Genomic DNA, 18,216 nt, shown 5'->3' on the forward strand with positions numbered 1-18,216 from the left:
ATGCCACCAGTAGCAGAGACTACCAACTGCATTTGACATGTTCTAATAGAGCTGAAGTCTGAACTGAAGACTGGCACTCTCAAAACCTTTACCACACACCTTCACTGTAGGTGTCACATTTTGTCCTGTAAAGTGTTGATGACTTCTTGCCCTGTATCCCAGCACTGACAAGACTACTTAAACAAGCATGAAAGGCCAAGTTTCACATGAAGGGTAAGACAAGGTCCAGTTTCAAGACAAGAAATGGCAAATCAAGTTTGTAAAATATTTAATAGAGCAGTTTCCCAGTGGACTCCTGACCAGAATCATAACCAGACTTCTAAAAAGTATATATATTTTCAGATGTGAAAATTGGTCTTTATTTTTTACAAAATGGATTCCAGGAAGTTTAAAAGGCAATATCAGAGGACTGGGGCGCAGAAATCAGGTGTAGTCATTCAAAGCATTCAAGTAGGAATATGGTCATATAAATATTTGAAAAGCATCTTTTATCATAAATGTTCAGAACAAAATGTATAACTCATTCCAAACTAAAAATTGAGCTTTATAGCACATATTTCCCTGAACAGAAAAAATAAGTAACTTTTGAAATATTTCTAAAGGCCTGAAAGCTTTTTCCATGGTTAGTTACAATTAGAAGACTTGCCTTAGATTAAATTCCTTCCTTTCCAAATATGGAAAGTATTAACATCAGTCCACTGTTAAAACAGACAATGTGTTGCAAATTAATTCTGGTATAGTATGTTCCAAGAAAGCCTAGAGTATAAAGGTGCTGAGGTGGCTCTGAGTTAGTAGTCGTCTCCCCTGCTGACGACCTCCTTGCAGGTGGGGCGCAGCAGGATGGTGTGCTCGAACTGCGCCGTGTACGAGCCCTTGATGTCACACAGGGGCGGGTACGGATCCACGATGCCCAGGTCGCACAGGTTCTTCAGCGCCATCAGGTATTTGCTCTCCCCCAGGCGATCCAGCCACCGGCGGCAGAAGGCAAGAGTACCAAAGTTTTCATTGATAACATTTAGTAAGTGTTTCGCTCTTGGAAGCCTTGAAGAAAAAAAACCAAACAAGAACGTGTTTGAGAAGAAAGAGGTAACATCAGCAAGCATTCACTACAGAAATAAAACACACCAGTTAAGAGTAAGGTTAGATTGCAAGGTCTTTTCAGACTGCCTAGACTTGGGATGTCTTTCTATATCAATCAGATCTCTCTTCAGAAAATAAAGTGCATTCTCCTCCTGCAAACAGATAGCCTTCAAAACAGACTGTGAACCTATCTGCAAGCTAAACTAAACATAGGAACAGGAATCGTTCTCTTAAAAAATAAAAGGACATTGCATTTTATAAAGAAAAACAGAATTCTTCCTGCTCCAGAGCGATCAGTAATTGAACTAATTTTGGCAGAAGCTTGGTGGTTTAAAATGCTGAGTTTTCACTTCTGAAGTCAAATACTCGGTAAGCTTTTTATTCATGCATCTTACAATACATAGGCATAAAAAATATATATTCATAGACCTACTAAGAACTAAGCTTATTTGCAGTCAAGAAGTTCTTCTGCGATCCTTAGGATGGGAAGAATTAGCCTATCTCACATTCCTAGTATATGCTATGGAAAAGCATGTCTGCCTGCTCTGTTTACAACCAGAGTAGCCTTTGCTTCAGAAAATATGCTGCACTCCTAGAAATGCCAAAATGCAAACCCAGTGAAACTAAAAATGAGTGATTTCTTCATTTTACAGCAATGCACTAAAACAAAGACTCGAAACTCTCAAAATATCCATAAAATAAAACAGATGGCACAAATACCTTGAACACATTCTGGGAACAGCAGTTAAGACGAAGATTGTGGCACACAACCAAAGTACAGACATTGACTAAAAAAACCCCACTATATACTTACTATACAGATGAAGACACAAATATAATCTATATATTACTAATCATAAAAAAATAATGGTAGGGAGATTATTAAAAAAACAATATAAAATTCTGAAAACGTATTTTCTCCATTTTCAGTTTCTTTGAAATAATTCTGTATTGTTACAGATTTACAATCAGAGTGTATTTTTTAACAAGAATATTGCTAGTACTGCCCTTTGAATCCTGACAGCCTTATTAATTGGTGAAGAACATACACTGTAGCAAATCTAAGGGGATGGTACTCTACAAAATACACCAACAAAATCCAACCTTATTGGCACATGCCCAACATCAAAGTTCTTCATATAATGAGAACACTCCATATCATCATGAACAACGCCTTTTCCTGTGCTACCAAAGGTTTCGATAGCATACACTTCACCTTCCTAAGGAGAGAAAAAAGGAACATGTTGCAATATGAAAATGTGACACTGTGTCATTGTAGTACAACATCTCAGTATTGAATAACTTCTGAATACAAGTAATTAAGATTCAATTGCCAAATCAATGTAGAAAAAAATGCAGCATGGAGATTTCACATGTTAGAGTTACAGATATCTCCAAATCATCAACTATTTACATTACTACCGTTTTATTTCAAGCCAGAAGTATCAGCGTGTTTGTAGTCACAATTTCTCAAAGTTATTGCTGTTAAAACATTGTCAAGGCATACATCTAACACAGCTAAGAAACTACATTTGCTAACTGGAAGTGCTTCTCCTGTGCTATTCAGACAAAAGTCCTAGGAAATGTATAGTTTAGACACAGCAAATAGATGTTGATTACAGACACTTACTGCACTGACGAACTTTCTGCCCAATTTCTGCAAGAATTTTCTGGCAACAGGTGTTAGTATATACCCTTAACCTGCTCATTTCCATTCCACAAGATGAATTTCTTCAAGAAATGAAGGTGATACATATCTGCAAGGGCATTATCAAAATTCTAGCCAAGAACATACTGAAATGCCATTATACAAACTCATTTCTGCTGAGTGCATTCACATATCCTTAACAGCAGGACTGTGACAGGGACTTAACAAGCCAGGGCATCAAACGCTGATGGACACCATGAGTTGCACTGTTCATTTTATTAAGCTACTTTAAAAGTCACAAGCCCAAAATAAGAAGCCATATGAAGAGCAGTAACACAGGCTTCATATCCAAGATAAACTCTTGAAGAAGTCCCTGAATATTCAACTGACTCATTAAAAAACCCACAAACCCTCAAAAACCCCCACACAATGCTGCCACAAGATTCACTTAACACACACTTTTTCTGAATAAGGATCATCAGAGGCTCTATTAGTCACAAAAAACTCACTAGATTGCAGTTTGATACTATAATTAGCGCAGTACAGTAGGACCTTGGCTATGCTTCACATTCTTCACTGGCAAAACTCACTGTGTTTAATGATGTAGGGTTGTGTCCTAAGTAACCTATAGAAACTGAAGAAATTAAAAAATGTCTTCTCCCCCAAAACCAAGCCATTAACTAAGTCAAACTAAGAACCAGCCAAGTTTTCTATCTTCCTTTTCCAATACTCTTAATCCCTTTGCACAGTCCTATAGGTAAGATGATAGTTAAAACTTTGTCTTTTTGTGCGCATCATAGGTCAACAACTATGATACAAGTTTTGGGTGATGAAAGTGAGCCTACCTCAGAAAACCATCCTGTCCCAACCACACCTGTGCCTATTCAGCTCTTACAAGTCTTATTTACCCTCTCAGACTTACAGGTGGATCATTAGTGATGAGGCTTAGAATGAAATTAAAAGCATCTTATCTCATCACCCATCTTATAAATAAGCCTTCTTATCTCATTAGAACACAAGCTTCTGTGAAATTGGTGGCTAAATCTCAGGTTCTGTGAAATTGGTGGCTAAATCTCAGGTTCCATGTTTGAATACTGCCTCCCCAGTTGGTAGTTCGTCACATCATGTACAGCCATTGCCCTTCCCCTGCTCCAGAACGCTATCCAAACATCTTTCAACTGCCCTCTCATGTTAACTCCAAATACACGTAATTATTTTGTATCTGCAGAAAAAACTGCACTGGAAGCTTTTCAAGATACTATATCTAACAGTACTCACAAAAAGTTAGCCAAAACTACACTACAGATATATTTATCAAGAACTACCTGAGCAAGAGAAGACTTCATTACAGAATAAACAAACAAGGAGTATGAATGACCTACAAGTCCAAACACCTTTCACAAAAACTGATTTCCTGAATTCCAGTTCGCCCCTAAATATGAATTTCTGTCCTTTTCCATGCTCCTAAATACAACATTCCAACGCTCCATTTAAATAGTGTATGCACACTGAGAAATAATTAAGCAAGAGTTTCAGTACGCATCATTAAAGCCATTCAGATTTCAACAGTTGTGGGTTTCTTTTGGGATTTTTGTTTGGTCGTTTGTTGTTTTAATAGCAGGGTTCCAAGGCTTCAATTTCAGAAAGTGTTAGATACCTGAACACTCCAGGTGTAAAATGAAGAAGCCACTGAGATAAAACTACTCCTTTACAGGAGCACTACACAGTACAGCAGTTATTCTCCTGCAATTATTCACCAGGATCACAAAAACTACAAATTGAAAGTGCACAGGAAATACTATTCCTGCAGTCACCCTGGGGAAATTCAAGAGAAAGATTAAGGAACTCAACTTACCTCCATTCTTGTGGCTTCTCCTCCTTTCACAATGGGTACTGTCTTTCCAGCATGTATCCTATACGGCCCAATGGAGTGTCCATTCAAATTGCGAATTGGCTTCACTTTGGAAGAAAACATTCATATTACAGGCAGTTTCCTAACAAATGGTAAATCCTTTAAGGCAATTTGGTTTGTTAGCCCATATTAAAAGTACAGTAGAGACTCATCATATTGCAGAGGAACTGAACACAGAACTATCCATGCATCTTGTACAAACACCAGCCAAGACACAAGTCAGTTTTGTATGCTTTAGCAAAGCTTCATTATTAAAGAGCAGCAACTCCAACAGTAACAAAAACTTAGTAATAAAGCCAACAGCAAGTATAAAATTATCTGTACAGTTCAAAACTGCTGTTTAGCATTCATCTTATCTGTTAAACATACAATACTTGGAAGGATAAGCCAAGAACATTTCTCCAGAGGAAAGGCAAGCCAGCCATAAGCATGCATTTATGCAAGACTTATACCATACTTCTAGCAGAAAAGTCTTTTCAGTATCATATGTCAAAATCAATATTTGAACAAATCTATATACATCTACACACTTCTAAAACAACTACCCATATATAAAGAAAAGAACTTGCCTTGGTATGTTTTGCCATCAATTTCAACTTCGTAAGACTCCATAACTTCCTGTATGGCCTCTCCCACATCACAGAGACGAACATCTATCCCAGCACACTGAAAATAAAGTGCAAATATAAATGGGAAATAATCACAACACTTACTAAAAAAGACTTTGTAAATTACTTACATAATGATCATACCTTTATTCCAGTATTTGTGGCATCCTTTACAGCTTGTAATAATCTGTCATATTTTGGATTGAATGTGACTGTAAAAGCACAGTCAATAATACGACCTGAAATCAGCAGAAGTTAGTTAGCTTCACACTCTTTGCACTGAAGAATGTTCTCAACGTTTTAATTGATAAATGAAAACTAACCACTAATATGTGTTCCAAAATCTATTTTGCAAATATCATTGTATTGCAGGACTGTTGGATCGCCAGCATTGGGAGTGTAGTGGGCAGCACAATTATTCAGAGAACACCCCGTAGGAAATGCAAGACCTGCATTTAAACCATTTTCCTTTATCAGCTTACGTGAGCAGTCTTCTAGTTTTTCACTAAAGGCAGAGGGGAGGGAGAAGAAAACAAAAAAAAAAAAAAGAATAGAACAGTTGTCATTAGTATTTCTTATGATGACTTCAAATAAATCAATGCAAGAACAAAAACTCAGAAAAATATTAAAGCAAATGTTTTCATGGCAAATCGAACTATTTGTATGCTAAGTAGACAGACAAGCCTAGGCTGAAAAACATAAGCACAACACAACCTTCAGTTCTTTGTGTTGTTTCCTCTATCCTTTCTTGGGCAAAAATGAGTACTTCTCTAGTGTTTTTAATCTAAGTTTAAAATATTTATCCTTTACAAGCTACATTTAACCCATTCTTCCGGAGCAGCATAGGTTATACAAGCAAAGGTTAGGCAAATTAAATGCATTCTTTACAATAACTGTGATTTAAAAGGAGGTGAGAAAAAGGAGATAAAGCCTCTTATTTATTAAAAAAAGTTTGATTATAAAAGGACCTTTCTTAAAAACTTTGAGTGATAACTGTGATAAAATAAAACCTTGTGAGACTAGCATTTGTTTTGGGGTTTTGTCTAATCTCAAGATGTTAGCTACTGCAAATCCACAAATAGACGTGTCCACCAGTGCATTCTCCTTTAGCGTCAGTGAATGAGGTAAACTGCAGCTCTCTGCAGTGCACCATACTGTGATTTTAAGAAAGCCAGAGAAACACGAAAAAAGAGAGCGTATTTTAATCAGCAAGACCCCATAGCCTGAGGTACTTTAAGAAAAATAGTCATGTTTAGAGAAAATGACTGCTTAGAACAGTCAAACTGCATAATTTGCTATGACAGATTTGTTTCACCCAGACTAGTGAGCTGCCTTTCTTTTACTTTCCCTCATGGTATATTATGTCTGTTATCCTTGCACAGTTACCTTGGGGATCAGTTCTCATTAGCTTTCTTACTATCCTACTCTTGTCAGCACAGTCCTCAGTCACACCAGGCTGAAAGCACCTGATTTTGGAAGCTAAACTGTTCTGGATCAGTGCAGTACTTGGACAGTAGACATTCACTCTAGATAAACTGAAGGACAGAAAAAGTAATAGTTGGAAGAGTCACAAAAATCAGTCCAGGCTAATTATTTCTTTAAACTTAACCAAATTCACATTCATCTTAATCCATTTGCTCAGTTATTTCTTACTAGCTGAGAATAATAAAAAACCCCACTGTGTTTCCACCAGAAACATCAGCCAGTCCATGAAGACTTAACATAGTCCAAAACCTTCCTGCCCTGGACTGAATACACAGCCATGCTGCTTTTATGCCTCTTTGCCCAGTCTCAGCCACAGATTGCACCTGCACTGTCCACACGGCATTTCATGACAATTCTGGCAAGCGGCAGCAGTGCTACTGCTATTGCTGCTTCTCCCAGCACCACTGCAGAGCAGCAAAGGCACTGAAATCTAAATGAAGCATAAAATCAAAGTAAGTGAACATAATGGAATGCTTAGTTTAAAATTCAGTATAATCCTAGGCCCTGTAAAGCTGCATAAGCTAAAAATACAAGAGGAAACTTAAAGGAAATAATTGGCAACACTGGTTGTGTACTTCAAACACAAATCTCCCCAACACTCATTACACAGTGAATTAAGCACACGAAACTGAGACTAAATCTCTCCCACTCTGGAAAATGAAGAAAAATCTACAGCAGAGGTTTTCCAGAAGATGTGTGTCCTCACCAGATTTCTATCATTGTCATTCCAGGTTTTATCCAGCTCATAACGTATTTCCTCACTTGTCTGTGTGCCTCTGCAGCCTCCCGAAAATCATTCCAGATTTCCTCGCTGGCTTGGTCTAGTGCTTTCTTTTCTTCACTAGTTATTCTCCAAGCAGCAGTTCGCCTTGAAAATAAAGGAAATGTTTCAAGCAAGTTACTATAACCACAGCAGTGATTACAACTTCTGTCTAAAGCCTGCAAAGTGTTTATTAACCAGTCAGGCATACACTCCCCTGTGTGTAACAGAAAAGATATTGACAATTTTCAGAAAAAAGGAAGCCTGTTAAAAAAAAAAAAAAAAATCTATCAGCACCACAGACTAGCAGCTGTGAAAGGCAGTAATGTGCTACCAAAGGCCCAGATAAGCAAGGTGCTTGAAGGCTGCCTAAGTTTTCAAAGAGACAGAACAGGCATATAAAATTCCTATTAATGCCTGCAATTCCACCGTAAATTCAGCAAGGAAAAAAACTGCAACAGGCTCTACTCATGCAAAACATTTGTTTTTTTCACAATCTTACACTCATTCAGACAGCGTTGTTACTGTATAGAGATGAACCTCAGCACTGCAGCATGGCTGCTTGGCCCAGAAACTGTTGCTGACACAGGCAATAAGCATCTTCAAAATTTAAGAGCTTGCAGTTCCAGTATTATTTTCATTCACACTCAGAATATTTAGGTAATAACACCCAACACAGTGCATGGTAACTATGACACATGCCAGAATGTTACTTTCTAAACGGGCTGGATGGTGAATTAACATTTGTTACAGGAGAACACCACTCATTCTGGCTCTTTGGTATGTTAACAGAACAAATACACTAATATTTTTTAATACAGGACTAAGTATAAGATTAGCTTTGAATACATTTTGCAGTATGAAAAAATCCAGTGCAACTAAGGTTCCATGAAAGCAAACAAACAAACGTAATTTGAGTACTCCAACAACTGTCAGAACTTAACTAGAAGACTACTCTGACTACAAAGTAGAGATAACCCTTCAAATGGTGAAGCTGCAGCCATGTAACACTGCAAAAAACCCCAGTGATGACTCAAAGAACTCCATACATGCTATGCAAGACAAAAACTACTAAGGACAATACACAGCTACATGTGTTGGCAGGTGAGCCTTAAAAAGAAAATGGGTGGTGGACAAGATGGACCAAAGATGCTGAAATATGCCGAAGTTTTCAAATTTAAAAATTAATGTAAATGAGTTGATTCTAAGCAAACAACTGAGTACACAGAGTGTAAAGGATTAGTTTTTGAAATCCAAAGGTGTAGGTTTTTACCCGTTTCATAGACATGTAACTTAGCTCCATTTTGATAGTCTTCTTTCCAGCCAAAAAACAGGTACAAGTGAACCAAGAGAGTATGCCCTGCAATTTTGCTGCATTGTGAACTAAGAATATATACTTATATCTAAATTATAAGTATATATATATATACTAAGAATTTAAGAGGAGTTGAAAAGGTAAAGGAAGGTAACAGGCCAGTCCATAAACCTTTCTCAGGATGATGCGAGGATCCAAAATATCTTGAGACCCCTGTGCTTGTTTCCATTGACCTTTCTGCTCCTTTTCAGATAAAAGTAACAACAGTGCAAAGGAGAAATACCATATTTACCTTTCTGAGCAGTTTTCTTGTTCCAATAGCAAGCACCACACATATTTCTCTTACAATTTGGCTAAATCTGGCAAACTCTACCAAAAAAAGAAAGCAACGGGCTGCAACACCTGGGCCCCTGCACTACCACTAGAAAACTGGACTTCCGCCAGCACAGTAGTCATTGAAGACAGAAAAGGTGCACTGCAGAAGAACACTGGGGACAGAGACTCAAGGATCCTTTCAGACTGTTCTGGATTCCAGCAGTGAACAACCCTTGGTAGCAAGAACTGCTGACAGAGTCTGGGCAGCTGCTCTGCCACCTGCCACAGACCTGAGTGCAAACTCCAGCAAACTGGCAGGAAGCCATCCTCACTCTGTCTTACTGTATTTCAGCAGATAGTCACTTCATTCAAGTGACAGGGGACAGAACAGCCTCTGCATGTAAAAACACTGTATCAGACCCAAAGCATTTTACTGACAAAGCTGCGCTACTGCCACCTGGGAGCTCAGGAAGGGAGGCAACAAGAATTTATGCTTGGGCCTAAGCACATCAGAACATGTGAAAGGTCAATTGATCAGATGAGGGCCTCACACCAAACATCAAGTCCTCCAAGAGGTACATGAGCTAACAAGCTTTTGACAGCTTCTTAATGTGCTGCCCGCCACATGTCAGATGATGTTCAAATCTTGCTCCAAGCCATTTGGTCCAGCTTTTCACTCCAGTTCACAGCCCATAGTTTTCACTACTACAGATCTTTACAGGATCACACACTGTAAACTAGATTTTAATGATCAAAGAATTCCAGAAAATAATTTCCCCAGATTATCTTCACACAGATAATCCAGACATGCTGGAGGGAAGGGATGCCACCCAGAGGGACCATTACAGGCTTGAGAGGTGGGCCCATGTGAACCTCATGAAGTTCAACAAGGCCAAGTGCAAGGTTCTGCACCCTGGCTCAGGACAACCCCATCACAAATAAGGGCTGGGTGAAGAATGGATTGAGAGCAGCTCTGAGAAGGATTTGGGTGCATTAGTGGACAAGAAGCTCCACAGGACCTAGCAATGTGCATCCACAACCCAGAAAGCCAAATCATACACTGGGCTGCATCAAAAGCAGTGTGGCCAGCAGGTCAAGGAAAGTGATTCTGCCCCTCTACTCCATTCTTGTGAGACTCCACCTGAAGTACTACATTCAGCTCTGGAGCCCAGCGTAAGACAGACGTGGACCTGTTGAAGTGAGTCCAGAGGAGGGGCCATGAAGATGATCGTGGCTGTAACACCACTCCTATGAACACAGGCTGAGGAGAGTTGGAGCTGGTCAGCCTGGAGAAGAGAACCCCTATAGCACCTTCCAGAATTTGAAAGGCAGAGCTGGACAGGGACTTATTTCCAAGGTCATGTAGTGACAGGATGAGGAGTAATAGCTATTACCATTATGGTAATGATGGTAGATTTAGATTGGAAACTAGGAGAAATCCTTTACTGTGAGGGTGTTGAGGCATTGGAACAGGTTGTCTGGAGAAGTTATGGAAGGTGCCTCGATCCATAGTAGGTGGGTTGGAACTAGATGATCTTCAAGGTACCTTCCAGAGCAAACTTGGACTCTCTAACAGCACAGGGGCAGAAACAAGTAGGCAGGGTCAAGAATTCCTTAACTCTACTTTAACGGAATTGGTGTATCATAAAATATTACTTATTTCTTTTCTGCCCTCCTGGTTGCATCATTTCAAATTCAGGTGTCTTCAAGAAAAAACACAAGCTTAAAAAACCCCCAAAAACTGGAGATATAAAAATGTTAAACCTGTTAGTCTTGTTGTCTATGTAAGTCTTAATTATCTGCTGGGTTTTTTGTTGAAATTTGAATGACAACCACTTCTAGTTGAACTTCTCACACAAAATACACAATTGTAGGCTGATGAGAGGTAACTTTAGAAAGCACATGACATCAAGAGTTAAGAATAGAAGTGCAACTCTTAAAAAAAATCAAAGACAAAAACCCTACTGACCTCAGCATGAATAAGAGTTGTGGTCCAAAAATGCCCCACCGATATATAAAACGAAACTATTACTCAGAATATGAAATATCCTGGCATTAATGACAGCTCCTAATTAAGTAGTTGCTTATATTAGGAAATACTAAAGTATTGTAAGATTTAAATATTTAAATTAGGAACAAAACTAAGCACATATTTGCTTAAGCACGTTATATGAGGAAAACTATTTCGGGTTCCTTAGAAGCGTATATTCTTCCTCCATAGCAGAACACTCATGGTACAGAAAAGACACCCTGATTAAATCCTGTTATGAAAGCAGGTTTGTTTTTATTGCTTTTATCCTTTTTCTTTCCAATAAATAATAGTTAAACCTGAGCAAATAATTTACTCTTCAATAGCTATATATGCATCAGAGGTGTAAAAACAGTGTGTTATTTGTTAATAAACTATGTACATGCTTAAGATGTTTATAATCTAATTTTCTGGTTTACTTAAATCATATTCTTATGAAAGTAGCACATATGCAAATACAGAAAAATACTTAACTCTTGAACATTAAAGAATCACTCCTGGATCAGCCTGTCAGAACTATCCTGTGAAAGCTCTTCATTAGCATGCTAATCTTGTGCATGCAAACAAAGCAATAATTTATAAATAAACAGGAGTACACCTTGTGTTCAAATTGAAGTCATAAAAAGAAGAAAAAGCTTCCTCAAAAGCAAATTTTCATCTCATAAAAATGAAACCATATTATCTGACCACAATTTATAGGGTGTACTAGACCCTTACTTACGTTACTTATGTAACTAGTACTTACTATTACTCTACGAGAAACAGGTATTGACTTTAAATAACCAATAAAAATCCATTTCATAGTAATTTCATTCTGAAGAAAACATCATTGAAAACTAGACAATGCTTTCAGACACATAAATACTTACCCTACTCTCTTCCCTTTGGTTTAAACTACTTTTTCAGACCTTTGATTTGGGGGGAAGTTTCAAAGTTTTCAGTAATACTTGGTCTTTTCATTCAGGTTTTCATGCAATTCAAACTAATTCTATGCCATGCATCCCCTGTCTCTCCCAGGTAAAATACGACCTTCCACAACACTTCACATAGGAAAAAAAAAAAAAACCAGGAAAACTCATTCAAGTTGGTATGCCCTAGTTCCTAACAAAGCATAAAGAAATAGCTGTCTCCTGTAAAAACGTAAGGATGCAGATTTCTGTTCTAGTGAATCACTAGATTGTTTAGTGCAGCTGCACATTATTCTCACATCACTATGAGTTACAAAATACAGGTGAGGTTACAGTAACTATCTATTCATTCCAAGAGAGAGAAGCAAAGTAGAGTATACCACGTAGGCTTTTAAATTCAATGGAGAGATTGACATGTCCCTACCAAAAAATAAGTAACAAAAACCTGGCATCTCAGTGGTCACAAAACTGCTGCATAACGGCGTCTCATCTCCCGGAATTTTAAACCTTCACTCACTTCTAATTCAAACGTTTTTCTCACAAGCTGCCTACTGACAGCCTGTTGGTATCCTGGGTCTCAAGGGCCCCCTGCCTCATGGCAATTCTGCTCATACTGACTACACCTCAATTAAAAGGGTAGGGAAGGACAAACACTTCTGGCCTGAAGACTTGTATTCATTGAGTTCCTAGATAATCCAGTTGAAGAAAAAAAAAAAAGGGCAAAATTCAAAGTACATCACTCATTTTGTCCAATTACTTGTACATTAACATTTTTTTCAGCACATCAAAATGAACACATTTATTTCTTAAGCTTAAAACACTCACCCATCTTGTGTTGGTGGATATTCACATTCTTCTCCCTTCGGGAATACATTGCTGGGAAATAGATCACATATTGGAATAGAAGGTGGATCAGTCTGGACCTTAGCTGTTGAGTATAATTTAAGAAAGTGTTATACATGGGACTCTGGAAATACTAACCATCTTATTTCAACCATAAAAGTTAAACAGCAAAACTTATTTATGATCCCCTTAACTAGAATCTGGGTTTCTACCAAGACAACATCCTATCACAGTGCCCTCATATGACTTTATCTGGCCAATGCTCAAGGCCAATGCATGCCCTCAATGGCATTCAGGGATACCAGAAAGAAGATAACTTGGCCAGACTTAGCCTACAAACACAAACTGCAGCCCAAAATTTGTTTCCGCTGCCAAGAAGAGCACTTGTACACACTTAATACCAAATATTCACATAGTCTGTATTTTTATGCTTGATACCTACGTCCTTTCTTCTTTTTCTTCTTCTTTTTCTTTTTCCCAGTAGCTCCATCTCCTTCACCCTCTCCATCTATAGGAAAGAAAGTGCTCAGGTGAACATAAAATAATCTTAAAGAACCAAAGAAGTTTGAACAAAACACAAAAACATCTGGATTATCTGGAAACACTTCTCTCACAGCATAATTTAATGAATTAAAAGACAACATCCAGAAGCTGCCACCAAACCATCAGCATTTCCAGTCCCTACACCAAACACAAACGTCAGAAAATAGTTTTTTAAGTTGACAACAAACATATCACTGAACAGAGGAAAAAACAGAGCTCAGGTAAAGCTTCAGTTTTCAGGAAGTCCTACATATTCCTCTGTTTTCAATGCAAGCAACTAGATGCCTGGAATTGTTGAAGGACACAGGAGAGAACTGTATTAGACACAACAGCTAACAAAAAGCTAGAAACTACTGCTTTCAATCCATCTTCTGATGCTTCAGCTAAAAGAACTTACTGCATCTGAAAAGATAAAGACCCCAAAGAAGTAAAGGTGACAGCACTCCTGGCCAGGGTAAGTTTAATCTTGAGATAACAGGGAAGGTCACAAACAACACTCAGCAAAACCACTGCACATGGGAGATACAAAGGTGGTCAAACACTGGACAAGGTTTCCCAGAGAGGTGGAAGATGCCCCATCCCTAGGAATAGTCAGGCTCAGGCTGAATAGGGCTTTGAGCAACCTGATCTAGACAGAGATGTCCCAGCTCATTGCAGGGGCTGGACCAGATGACCTTTAAAGGTCCCTTCCAACCCAAAACATTCTACGAATACGTACCAGTGGGAGGTTTCCAGGGAGCACAACATGTAAGCACCAAGAATCAGCCACACCATTTACAGTCACATTTCGGAGGTAACAATAACCCTGCAGACTTTGCATTTGGCTACATCTAATGCCTACTTACTTCACACTCAATATCTCAGGTGCTGTCAGCTACCTAAACCTCCTGATCCTAAACACAAATTCTTTTCAAAGTTGACAAGTACTAGTCATCTACATTTAGAACATTTTCAACTACAGCAAAAAGTAAAATTGAAAGAACTTCTAGAATCAAGTGAAAGCATTCAATTTTGAGTATATTTATACAGAGGCTTGCATGTAGAAACAAAAACAAAGTACAACACTGATCAGCTGTTCCAGTCAGTAGATTTCAAGCCTCCCATGATGGTGACTAGCATCTGCATTTTTATGCCATGATGAGTGCTGTAATCCTGCAGCTGGGGCAAATTTCAGAAATATCACTCCTGCCCCTCCCCAGCTCATTTTGGCATTAAGTATCTTAATTTAAGTTTCTGTAAAAAACTGCAAATATAAATACTTTGTATCTGTAACATAGTCTCCACTTAGCAGATTCTTCATCAATCTATATTTCATAGGCAACCAAAAATCCTTAGCAGTGCATGTAAGTTTCTTTAAAATGTGATAACTTCGCCACATTTTCTCCTGACCTTGAGCAGTGCTCAAACCATTCATAAAGAAATTACTTAGATATACTCCAGTTCATTCACCAAAGTGATTTTTGGATTTTTTTTTAAAGGCTAGGCCTAAACTGAAGGGAAAAAAGCCCAGCATTTCTTACATATTGGTGTTGTTGCTATCTGCATATTGTGGCTTTTTCATACATCACTGCACGTGAAACTGCCAACTGTGAGCCAAACTAACCCTGTCTAGGCTTTCATGTCCTTGAAGACTGCTGCAGACTAACTGAGCTGCCAGAAACATAACTACTGCATCTGACCAATATCCTGTTTGTCTTCAGGTTATTTAGCTGCTAATGAAGAAAACTGTCACCATACAAGCAATTCCAGATCTTCACAAAACAGAAGTCCAACCTTATATCATTTTGGTATAGCCATGTAATAACTTAGCATGCAAAAATGCTAAGTATCATGCGAAAATGTTACATATCAGCATATTTTAACATGGCAAGGGAAATCCAAAGAGCACTTCCTAATCTCTCCCTAGAGTTCAAAAGTTATAGAATCTCCTTTTTGAGGCCACTCAGTTATGGGCTTATCAAGGGAAATAAAAATAAGAAAAAAGGGAGTAGGTACTTTACTGATTTTAATCTAATGCAGCACGTCTTAAAGAAACAATTCTGAAACTACACAATTAAGATGGCAAATACTGAGAACCAGTACAGGCAAGAAAACAGCTGTCTTCAAAAAACTTAAATTAGTTTTAATTTTTCTGCAAAAATATCAGTTTTACTAAAAACACATCCAAGTCTAATAAGTGGAAAAAAAAATTATTAATTCAGTCATAACATCACTTCATTATGCTAATACTGTAATACTAATTGCTAATACTGCAAAAAAGGATAGGAGAGCACAGCATTTGATCTGCAACTATAAACATTACTTCTCCTGAGACAGACCTCTTAACTATTCTAATGATTTCAAAGATTTCATTGTATACAGTTTTCACTATCCTCCTCAATAGTTCTTCCTCAAGTTGCAATGATGGCAAAGCACATAATGCATCAATTCCAACTCCATAACCTTAAAGATATCACAAAACAAACCATCAGAATACATTTCTATGGAAAGTACCTGCATTAATCTCAATGCTGCAGATTGATAATGGTCAAAGATAAATTTGTTATTTAATATGCCTCAGCACACTGATTTAATTTTTTAAAACTTCCATACCCAATTCATTAAAATTAAATTCTAGAAGGACAAATTCCAGCAAGTGAACTAAGAAGATTTCTAGGCAGACTGCTCTAAGTGCTGAGCCAACTTTATATGCTAATTCAGAAAAAGGAAACTAAATTACTAATTTAAGAAATGTGCTTTCTTAAACATCTATTTCTGTTGAAATAGAACCAAAAGGTTGGTTTTCCTAACCAAAGGAAATATAGCACCTTTATCAGATATTCCTATAGAAAAGATGGACCTAGTCTGGATTTCAATACAGACACTTTCAAAGTTCTTGCTTGGAAAATCAGCTGCATAGCACAAGCAACACACAAAGTGTGTGTCCTGCTTATGTATTTATCACCCCCCAACTCAATTTTAGTGAAAAATTGTAATTACAGATGAGCAGGTTTCAAGTCACTGGTAGAGACTCTAAAACCTATTAATTAAAATGCACCCTTAAAATTTGCTCAGTTTTGTTTTAAGCCAAGAATAAGACACATAACTCAGAACACAAATGTCTGCTAGCCACAGTAATGCAAGTGAGAATGATTTACAGCTTACCTTATCTCAAACTAAACATTCCCCTCCAGTAGCTAGATCCTTGAAAACACAAACCTTTAACAAGGCTTGTATTCCCGTTATTTTTTATATTTATGCCTGTGTGACAGCAAAATTGTTGACGAAAAGTAGAAAGTATAGATAGTTGCATCTCACCTCTCCAAAAAGAAACCCAATGAAAATCAAACCAAGAAAGACACCTGTAAACAGTCTGTTAAAACAGAGGCTTGGAAGAAGTTGAAACTGTAAATGTTAAGAGAGAACATAAGTTATACTTGCCTTCATCATCATCATCTTTTTCCTTCTCCTCTAGTGCTTGCTTGTCCAATTGTTTTGCTACATCATCAAGAGCACCTTCCATTTCTTTATCAGTTTCTTGTCCTGTTTGTAAAGTTAAAGTATGACTTACAGTAAAACATTAGCTCCACATTAGTAACCAACAGCCCCCAAAACTTTATAGAAACATTATGTTGTACTCATCCTACAGACACCTGAGCACCTAATGGTTTTTTCTGTCTTAAAGCAGCCCCAACGTGTAAGGTGGTAGAACACTTACGGTGACAGGTGCTGTTACTGAAACCTGCATGTAAAGGTAGATTACCCTGACACTTCTGATTACTTTTTTCTGCCAGGGTAACTAATTCTTCTTGCCATAGCAGCAGCCTGCTCTTGTGAGATAATACGGGCGTGAAGTAGATAATTATAAACGCACAGCACGATCATCACTACGTGACGGCCTGCTAAAACAAACCCAAACCATCGCGCCTTTATGCTATTTGCCCAGACTTGCTCCAGCTCTCTCGGAGAACTTGGGAGGGGTGCAGAGCCTCCACCACGCGCCATGACTTTTACAGCAGCAGTCTTACACCTTTCTCCCCTCAGGGCATAGGAGAGGGTGAAGGAAGCGGTGGCTTCTCTTGCGCGTACCAGAGCGGGGACGACATCTCCAGCACCCACCGACCGGCAGCAGCATCCTCCGGGCACCGCCAGCCCCCTCCGAGCCGCGGGGATTCCCTTAGCCCGCACCACTGCCACGGGCCGGGACAGCGGCCTCGGCGGCGCCCCGCACTCGCACGCCGGGACCCCTGAGCCACCCACGCCCGCCCGCCGCCGCGCCCGCTCCCCGGTGTGCCGGCCCGCGGCCCCTCACGCCGCCCAGCCCGTCAGCGCAGGGTCAAGGCGCGGCCCGGCCCCTACCCGCGGGGCCCGCTCTGCCCTTCTTCTTCTTCTTGCGCTTCTTCTTGGCGCCATCCTCGGCGCCGAGCCCAGCCGCGCCGTCCCTGTCCTCGGGCTCGGGGGGCAGCTCGCCGTTCAGGTGCTGCTCCCGCTCCTCCGCCCGCCCCACGCCCGCCATGTCGCCGCGGCCGCGCCGCCTCGCACGCACGGAGGTGCCAGGGACCGCGGCGGGGCCGGCGCCACGCTCCGTGGTACGCGCGGGGCACGCCGGGACGGCGGAGGACTCCGCCAGGGGGGCGGGAGGGGCGGCCCGTCAGCCGCGCACGCGCGCCGCGGCCGGTGCGCGCGCGGGCCCGTGAGGGGGGAGCGGGGGCGGTGTCGGGGCCGTTCCCGGCTGCGCGGCGCGATAAAAGATGGAAAAAAGAAATCTTACAAAAGCAGTCCTTTCCCTCG

At 39.6% G+C, this 18,216-nt stretch overlaps 1 protein-coding gene across 1 annotated transcript; it reads right to left on the reverse strand.

Moving 5' to 3' along the window:
• Positions 1-251: 251 nt before the first annotated feature.
• On the reverse strand, positions 252-17,995 carry METAP2 (methionyl aminopeptidase 2). The gene is made up of 11 exons (XM_048301678.1): positions 17,785-17,995; positions 16,867-16,968; positions 13,346-13,411; positions 12,886-12,988; positions 7,440-7,601; positions 5,572-5,753; positions 5,393-5,487; positions 5,210-5,306; positions 4,584-4,687; positions 2,185-2,300; positions 252-1,041 (listed from the first exon to the last, which is right to left on the reverse strand). The coding sequence occupies exons 1-11, from the start codon at positions 17,939-17,941 to the stop codon at positions 789-791; spliced, it is 1,437 nt and encodes a 478-aa protein (XP_048157635.1). The 5' UTR covers positions 17,942-17,995; the 3' UTR covers positions 252-788.
• Between the last annotated feature and the right edge of the window lie 221 nt (positions 17,996-18,216).

The sequence above is a fragment of the Corvus hawaiiensis genome, chromosome 4 (genome assembly GCF_020740725.1).
Source record: "Corvus hawaiiensis isolate bCorHaw1 chromosome 4, bCorHaw1.pri.cur, whole genome shotgun sequence".
NCBI lineage: Eukaryota > Metazoa > Chordata > Aves > Passeriformes > Corvidae > Corvus > Corvus hawaiiensis.

Excerpts from the sequence above, each read along its gene's own strand:
- METAP2 (XM_048301678.1), bottom strand. The coding sequence starts at position 17,941 with ATGGCGGGCGTGGGGCGGGCGGAGGAGCGGGAGCAGCACCTGAACGGC. Across the intron at positions 2,301-4,583 it reads GAGAAGCCACAAGAATGGAG|GAAGGTGAAGTGTATGCTAT; the intron begins GTAAGTTGAGTT and ends TTCTCTCCTTAG. Across the intron at positions 1,042-2,184 it reads GTTGGGCATGTGCCAATAAG|GCTTCCAAGAGCGAAACACT; the intron begins GTTGGATTTTGT and ends TTTTTCTTCAAG.